General features: G+C 39.2%; 1 protein-coding gene across 1 annotated transcript; it reads left to right on the top strand.

Moving 5' to 3' along the window:
- Positions 1-1,382: 1,382 nt before the first annotated feature.
- LOC146457202 (steryl-sulfatase-like) lies at positions 1,383-6,981 on the top strand. The gene is made up of 4 exons (XM_085092193.1): positions 1,383-1,794; positions 3,353-4,060; positions 5,112-6,203; positions 6,253-6,981. Exons 1-3 carry the CDS (start codon positions 1,416-1,418, stop codon positions 5,756-5,758), a joined length of 1,734 nt encoding a protein of 577 aa, XP_084948319.1. The 5' UTR covers positions 1,383-1,415; the 3' UTR covers positions 5,759-6,203; positions 6,253-6,981.
- Positions 6,982-7,994: the final 1,013 nt, after the last annotated feature.

Here is a 7,994-nt window from a genome sequence, read left to right as displayed (position 1 = left end):
AGCAAACGAAAAAAAGTAGCACACGAAACTATTGTACTTCCGTTTTTCTCGTCTATGGAGGTGCGATTTTGGCTTCTGAGCCGAGCATCATTGGAGTCCCCGCGCAAACTATTTCAGTATTTGGTTACAGAGAAAACATCGATTTACTCCAGTGGGAACGCAAGTGCGCATCGGAAAGTGTGGCAAATGCGTGCGCAGTGATTGGCTAATGCTGTCGTGAGATCGACGAATACCTTTCTAGTGATTGCGTGCGCACGCTGTAGGCGACCGTAGAATCGAGGTTTTGAGGAGAGGGTACAGTTGAAGCTTCATTTCCTTTTCCGGCTGTTTCTTCGTTTAATAAACCAAAAAAAAAAATGATCTTTTTATGGGCACTGGTTCGCGAAAGAATGAGCCACCTCATGTTGCTCCAGATACTAGCATTCAAAACTTTGCAGTTTATTAGCTTAGGCAATTCTTAGTTACGCATCTAGAATCCCATAAAGGTGATGTTATAAAGAAAACGCTTTATAACTTTCAGTGCTGTTATATTTAAAATTGTTATAGGTAATATGGCTTGCGTCAATTTTTAACGAAGCAATCTAGTGCGGCAACACATTCAAGATTTTGATTCCCCCTAAAAAGATTGCAACACTTTTGCCGCAACAAAGATGTTGCGTTAAGCCGTTGTTCTCGTTACGTTAAAAATTGTCCTTAAAAATTACTGCGTGACACGTCACCATTAGAGTGCAAAAAATTCTGCACTAGTACGTCGTACCAAGAGTCTCTTGGTCGTACGAATGCCCCGGCGTGGACTTCAGTCAAGAGCAAGCGAGACTCACACGAGAGAGTCCACGCTTTAGACGCCTCGCGCCTCCTGACGTTTGAGGGTGCGGGTATCCCTTCATGTTTTCTCCGATTGTTTTAAACTTTTTTTTAAGCCGGAGGTCTAGGGTATAACAATTTATAACGAGCCTACTATACGTTCAAAGAACGTCTGGGCAGGACAAGCCACCAAGAGCCCATGACGCTAATCACTGAGTTCAGTGTGTGTTGGAAACAAAACTCAAAATGAGTTCCTCGGTACCTCAGTGTTCACTTCAAATTTCCCGATGAGTTCACACCGGGCTCCGGCTTTAGTCCCCCAGGGGGCGGTTTTGAACAAAAGTTTTACGGGTGTTTTACTTAGCCTTCTGAGTGGTGACACTTGCATGAAACCACTTTAGATACAAACAACGCTTGTTTTCATTTTTACTTAGCTTTTCTAAAGCCCCCCATGAAGGCTATCTTGTTTATTTTTGTGTAATATTATTGTCTAGCTGTTCGATTTTTTCCTTCCTGTTGCGACGCGCGAGGACGAAAACTAAAAATCCTTGCGCGCTATTAAATCTAGTGCCCAGTCTTCTTGGCAAAAAAGATTGCTCGAGAATAGGGGGATGTGGCGCGTACGGTACATCGTATTTTCTCTGTTTTTCTTGATCAGCTGTGCATTTGCAAGACCACCAAACGTTCTTGTATTCCTAGTGGATGACCTTGGAATCGCAGATTTGGGCTGCTTTGGAAATGACACGATTAAAACACCGAACATCGATCGGCTAGCTAAACAAGGAGCACGCTTGGAACACGATGTGACACCAGATTCGATTTGTACTCCAAACAGGGCTGCATTGCTGACTGGAAGGTACCCAATCCGATCAGGTCTTGCTTCAGATCGTGGTCAGATAAGAGTGATTGTTTTTACGTCAGCATCTGGCGGCCTGCCTCAAAATGAAACCACATTTGCTGAGATTGCGGCAGCTGCCGGCTACAAAACTGGTGAGTCAGAAAATTATATCTTTGTTCCTGGGGCTTTTCACAGAGTTATGCTGTTGAAGTTAAAGCAAAGCAGCTTTGATTATCTTGACTAACTAGCTAAAATTTACATTATAAATGTCCACAGTTTTTTATTAGTGAGGAAAGGGAATGGGGCACTGCCCACCTGGGGGAGAGGAACTCCTTGTTCAACGCCTCGTCTCCAACCTCGTCCCTAGGGACTTCGAGAGAGGACGGCAGTGAAGACCCCGGGACACATGCTGGAAAATACTCATAAACCCTTTTTACTGGGATCAAACTTGAGTGTCGGATGGATACTTTGAATATTTTCCAATTTTTTCTCTTTTTAAAGGCCCACCTTCACCCAAGAGCCATTGCGGTGATTTGTTTTTGTTTTGAAATGCTGTATTGTCCAAACGTGTGATCTTATTGGCTGTACGAACTCAAGTGGTTCATGCGGGTGTCCTCTACGACTCGTGCTGGAGGAAAAGAATATTCGTGATCGCTTATTGCTTTCTCACTCGACTCCCGCTCAAGTAAAATGGGGGGGTTTTCATATATGAAAACTGTTCCTCGGCGCGCAATACATCTTGGGTGAATGTGGGCCTTTAAAACAATTTTCTGTTTTCCTTATAATGAGGGTTTGAGGTCAGTCTTCCTTGAGAATGGCTAGCCACTTGACATTCAAACCCTTATAATCCAGGTAATACAGTCCCAGCGTAGTCAATCGAACAAAACCGAACCAAAATCAATTGAACTCAATCGACCTTAATTAATTGTTTTATTGGAGTTCGATTGGTTTGGTAATCAAACATACTTGAACTGGAAGTTTTCGGTGAGTTTGATTAAGTTTGATGACCGAACCCAATCGAAGTCCAATCGAAACGGCATACAAAAATTTATAAGCATTCAGTCTCAATAGAATGATTTCACTCTTTAAACGAGTTTTAACTAGAATAGCAAGTGTGAGAGATATTAACACATTTCAATTAACTAGAATCTCTATTGTTAAGTTATATTGTATTGTTTAGAAACTGGTTTTATGTTAGATTGTTGAGGTGTTCAATTACATTCGATTGAGTTTGATAATCTTTGATTGTTGAAGTGCTCGATTACTGAACGTTAGATTGCATTCGAGTGGTAAAATTTTTGGGTCAGTTCGATTACGGTAAGTTCGATTGCCCAACCCAATCGAACTCAATCGAGTGATTGAGTTCAATTGAGTTCGATTACCAAATATTTGATTGACTACACCAAGTACAGTGAGATCGCACCTTATGACCATGACCTACCTCATTATTACGACCACTTTTACTTTTTCATGCCCAAATAAAAGCACATCCATTTTCCATATCACCATAGCTAGGATAATTAACAGTAATATTTGTAACTGTGCCATAGTATTGGAATGTGAATTAAGCACTGAGTTCATAAGGCCACTTACTAATAGAACAGCCTGTGTTCACTTTTGCCGTTGTTGTCCGGATTATCAAGTGTCATTGTGGCCTCTACTGTAAATGTAGACTGGTGAATGATTTTCTCACTTTCTGTTCTTTTACAGGCATGATTGGAAAATGGCATCTAGGGCTGCACTCCACCTCTGCTTCTGACTTCCACTATCATCCTCTAAAACATGGCTTTCATTACTTCTATGGCCTGCCACTTACGAACTTAAGAGATTGTGAACCAGGCCATTTTGTTGTGGAGCTTTTGCTACCAGGATTTAAGCCAACTAATGTCCTCATTGCTGCAGCAATTATCGGAATAACCCTTCATATTTGCTATCTAAATGGCTTGTTAGGTAAATTCATCTTCTATTTACTCCTAACAATAACTGTGTTAATTGCCTTTGTGATGTGTGCTACTTTGACAATGCTTGCGGGATTCAACTGCATTTTGATGAAAGACTATGAAGTTGTTGAGCAACCAATCATTTTGGAAAACTTAACAATGAGGTTTACAGATGAAGCAGTGAACTTTATTCGAGCAAACAAAGACAGTCCCTTCCTGTTGTACATGTCATATGCCAAAGTACATACTGCCCTGTTCAATACCAAACCATTTACCAATCACAGTGTTCATGGTCGCTATGGTGATAATTTAGAGGAAATGGATTGGAGTGTTGGACAGATCATGGCTGCTGTTGAGAAACTGGGTTTGAAGGAAAACACATTTGTTTACTTCACATCTGACAATGGTCCTCACTTAGAAGAAATAGAACCTTCAACGGGTGAATACCACGGTGGCTGGAAGGGTATTTACAAAGGAGGTGAGATAAAAGAAATGGCATGAACTCGTCAAGATAATTTAGAGAATTGTCTTGTATTAAATTCAACCAATTTGATCACCTGAATGAACTTTTGACCAGGCACAAGTAAAACATGGAATGAGAGAATTAATTCAAAAGGCTGTATTTGAGGATGCCTTGTTTTAATTAATTGGAAGCTTTCTTTATATTTGTCAATACCAGTTGCTTTGGCCAAACTGGATGAGGGTATAAAATCCTTCATTAAATCCAGACCTTTGTGTCAGCTGTTTGGTGGGGTTGAGGGAAATAACAGTGGAGTTCCTGATAGAAAATGTTTCTAAATTTAAGCAAGTGTAGTTGTAATTATTATCATTATCAAGTTTGTTAACTATCATTGTATTGTCATTGTCACTGTTATTATTATCCTCAAATGTTTCCTGTATTTGTTATCATCATCATCATCATCATCATCTTCGTTTTCATTTTTGTTGATACTTTTGATAGAGTCCTAAAGTGATGACGTCACAAAAACTAAATTTCTGAAATTATGGGATTTACTGACTGAGACATTTTGAAAGAGCATGACAAAAAATGCCTTCTTGGCAAAAACCATCATTTTACTGCTATTTAAGGGTTAGGTATCAGCACTTGTGCTCCGAGGGCCCCATACAAATCCTTGTAATTTTGTCTCAGTTCCAAGCATTTGGAACTAAGGCAAAATTAGAACAAATCATATGTATGTTCAGTTAGTTATTGATTGCCTCACACACACAAATACAACATTAACAAATTAATCATTAACGAGGCAAGGTATCCCAAGGAAGCCAACAAGGCTTGTGTAATGGACTACCTTGGATAATTCTGGAGTCATCAGAGCATGAAAGTCCCAATATCTCACTCCCAAATTGCAATAAGATGCTGATTTTTGGCAAGTAGGCATTTTTTATCATGCTCTTTGTAAACATCTTAATAAATCCCATAATTTCAGAAATTCAAATATTTGTGATGTCACACTTTAGTACCCTATTCCTCTTCCCTTGAACCAACACTGAATATTTCATATTTTCAATAGGCAAAGGACAGTGTTGGGATGGTGGTGTGAGGATGCCTACAATAGTATCTTGGCCAGGACATATTGCTGCTGGAATTTCACTCGACAAACCTACAAGTAGTATGGACCTACTACCAACAGTTGCCAAACTAGCAGGTGGAGATGTTCCTCAGGATAGAATAGTCGACGGAAAAGACCTTTTGCCATTACTGACCAACAAGACACAACAATCATCTCATGAATTTATTTTCCACTATTGTGCAAATCAGTTGCATGCTGTTCGTTATCATCCAAAGAACAGCGATGTTGTTTGGAAGGCACACCTTATGACACCCAAATGGACTGAAGGAGATGAAGCGTGCATTGGAAAAGCGATCTGCAGTTGCCATGGAGATTACGTCACTGTCCATGATCCACCCCTTCTGTATGACATGACAGATGATCCTGCAGAGAGCACTCCTATTGGTGCAGACAGGCCAGAATACCAAGAGGTCATGAAACATATCTACCCTGCAATCAAGACACACCAGACAACCATTGAAAGTGTTCCTAATCAACTGGAGAGACATAAGAACTTCTTCCACCCCAGCCTTCAAATGTGTTGTAATTTTCCTTTATGCAACTGCAAGGATTCGGACAGAAAACTTGAACATTATCCACAAAATTGAGTATATTTTTTATTGAAGAGTGATAAAAAAAAAACGTAATGGACATTTTTATATCAAAATAGACCAATAAAAACAAAAACGATTTTGGGAAAAATAAGGGGTTCCTTCTCCTTAGCCTATTTCATGCTAATATGTTGTAATTTTCCTTTCTGCAACTACAAGGAAACTGACAGAAAACTTGAACATTATTCTCAAAATTGAGTAGATTTTTTATTGAAGAGTGATAAAGAAAAGGTAACGTGCATTTTTAGACCAAAATAGACGAATATAAACAAATGATTTTAGGAATAATAAGGAGTCCCACCTCATTAGCCTATTTGATGCAACTTTTTGCCACTTGTACAAACAGTAGCAAAGTGAAGCCGGATCTTTGTGTAGATCAGGATCAGCAATGTTGAATAAAACGTAAAAGCAAATGCAAGGCTGATCTGACGGCTAAAAAAGGGTAATTTTGTTGCCCAAGATTTCGGTTAGACAAAGCTAACCTTCTTCAGGGGGCGGCAAAAAGTTTATTTCCAATTTTTACTTAGCTTTTTGCAGCCCCTAAAGAAGGTTAGTTTTGTCTAACCGAAATTTTGGGCAATTAAATTACCCTTTTAAGCGGTTCTATCAGCCTTGCATTTGGTTTTATGTTATATTTCATGCAACTATGATGTAATTTTCCCTTATGCAACTGCAAGGAAACGGACAGATAACTTGAAGAGTGATAAAAAAAATTGTAACGAGCGGCATTTTTTGATCAAAATAGACCAATAAAAACAAATGATTTTGGGAATAATGAGATGTCCGTTTTCCTAAGCCTATTTCATGCTAAGATTTCACTTCGATTAATATATGAATGATTGAGGTGTGTCCCGCAAAAGGGAGGCCATTAAAGCTTTTTCGGCCAAAGAGCCAGAAAAATGCCACAGACTTTTCCAGTTTTAGCATGCAATGTGGATTTTGTACGCTAAACACTAATACGTTTAATTTTTTTGTGCCCAGGGCCAGTCTCGGGACAACTCAATCTGTTGAACAAGGCTAATTAACTAGGAATTTTGTCTTTGCTTACATGTAGTAGCAGTTTAACACACAAAATTCGTTTTACATGCTAAAACTGTGCAAGTTTGGAGCGTTTGGGGCAAATTTTTGGCCAAAAAACTATATACGCTCGTTTTTGTGGGAAATCCTTCAGTTACAATTAAGAAAGTTTTTGTGATGGATTTGGAAAAATAAATTGATCCTTGTGAAGTGGTGGGAGGTGGTTAATGCATTCCAAGTTATAAATTGTAGTTTTAAAAATGTCATTGGTGTCACTGAAGGTTTCTGTTTCTTGCTACCTTTGAAGCTCAGTTGAGTTAACTCCGATCGGCAAATATAGTAGGACAAAAACATCCACTTGACCAATTTTGGCTCAGAAAAGACAGAACACCAGTTTAAAAACGCAATCCCTCTTATTCGGAGTAAACGGTTCTGTGTTCGTTCTGCTCATTTAGGGGGGGAATTGATGAACGGAATACTATCCTCTTCATTCCCGAAACAGAATAGGTCCCAAAAGAACATGAATACCGTCTAGTCCGTGCATTCCTGTTCCGGAATAGTCCCAAGCATATTAATTTGGGGTTGACAGACCCAACGCAACTACCGCTGTGTGTCCACTGTATTGATAATTTTGCTTTTACAAGCATGTCTTTAAGCGATTTTCCTGTTTTACTGTGAGAGATTAATGGAGGTTCTTTGGATATCTTTGTAATTAATTGCTTTCTTTTTGTAGTTAAAATAACATTTGTTCATTGCAATGTTTTTCAAAGATGGCTGCAATGACGGTTCAAATTGCGTAACAAAGGGAAGAATTTTCTTGTGCGCTTGAAATCTGTTTTTGTGCTAAACCTACCTTTCTATCAGTGAAGTGATTCAGAACTTCTGAGAGCATTTTGTACACCAGACTATCGGTAACTTCTCGAGACGAGTGTGCTGAAGTTTTAAATGTTCTCCTCAAACGCAACTCTAAGCTTTTCATTTTTCAAGTAGTCCCACTGAAAACGACGTTTTGGGAAGGAAGGAAGGAAGGAAGGAAGGAAGGAAGGAAGGAAGGAAGGAAGGAAGGAAGGAAGCTGTAGGTCACATTTAAGTTGGATGCTCAATAATCTAGTATTTTTAAAATTAAAAACTCCTGATACCGAAATAGCACCCCTTTCACAAAGTAAATCCTTCTATCTATCTCCAAGTTGGGCCAAAGCATCATATTTTTCCAGCG

This window comes from Pavona decussata, unplaced genomic scaffold (genome assembly GCF_977016875.1).
Source record: "Pavona decussata unplaced genomic scaffold, jaPavDecu1.1 SCAFFOLD_245, whole genome shotgun sequence".
Classification (NCBI taxonomy): Eukaryota; Metazoa; Cnidaria; class Anthozoa; order Scleractinia; family Agariciidae; genus Pavona; species Pavona decussata.
Note: the sequence above shows the minus strand (reverse complement) of the source record. Positions and strands in the feature narration are given on the sequence as shown.

Bases quoted from the DNA above. Each gene is read 5' to 3' on its own strand.
- LOC146457202 (XM_085092193.1), top strand. From the start codon at position 1,416: ATGTGGCGCGTACGGTACATCGTATTTTCTCTGTTTTTCTTGATCAGC. The intron at 1,795-3,352 runs GTGAGTCAGAAA...GTTCTTTTACAG, and splicing joins AGCTGCCGGCTACAAAACTG to GCATGATTGGAAAATGGCAT. The intron at 4,061-5,111 runs GTGAGATAAAAG...TATTTTCAATAG, and splicing joins GAAGGGTATTTACAAAGGAG to GCAAAGGACAGTGTTGGGAT.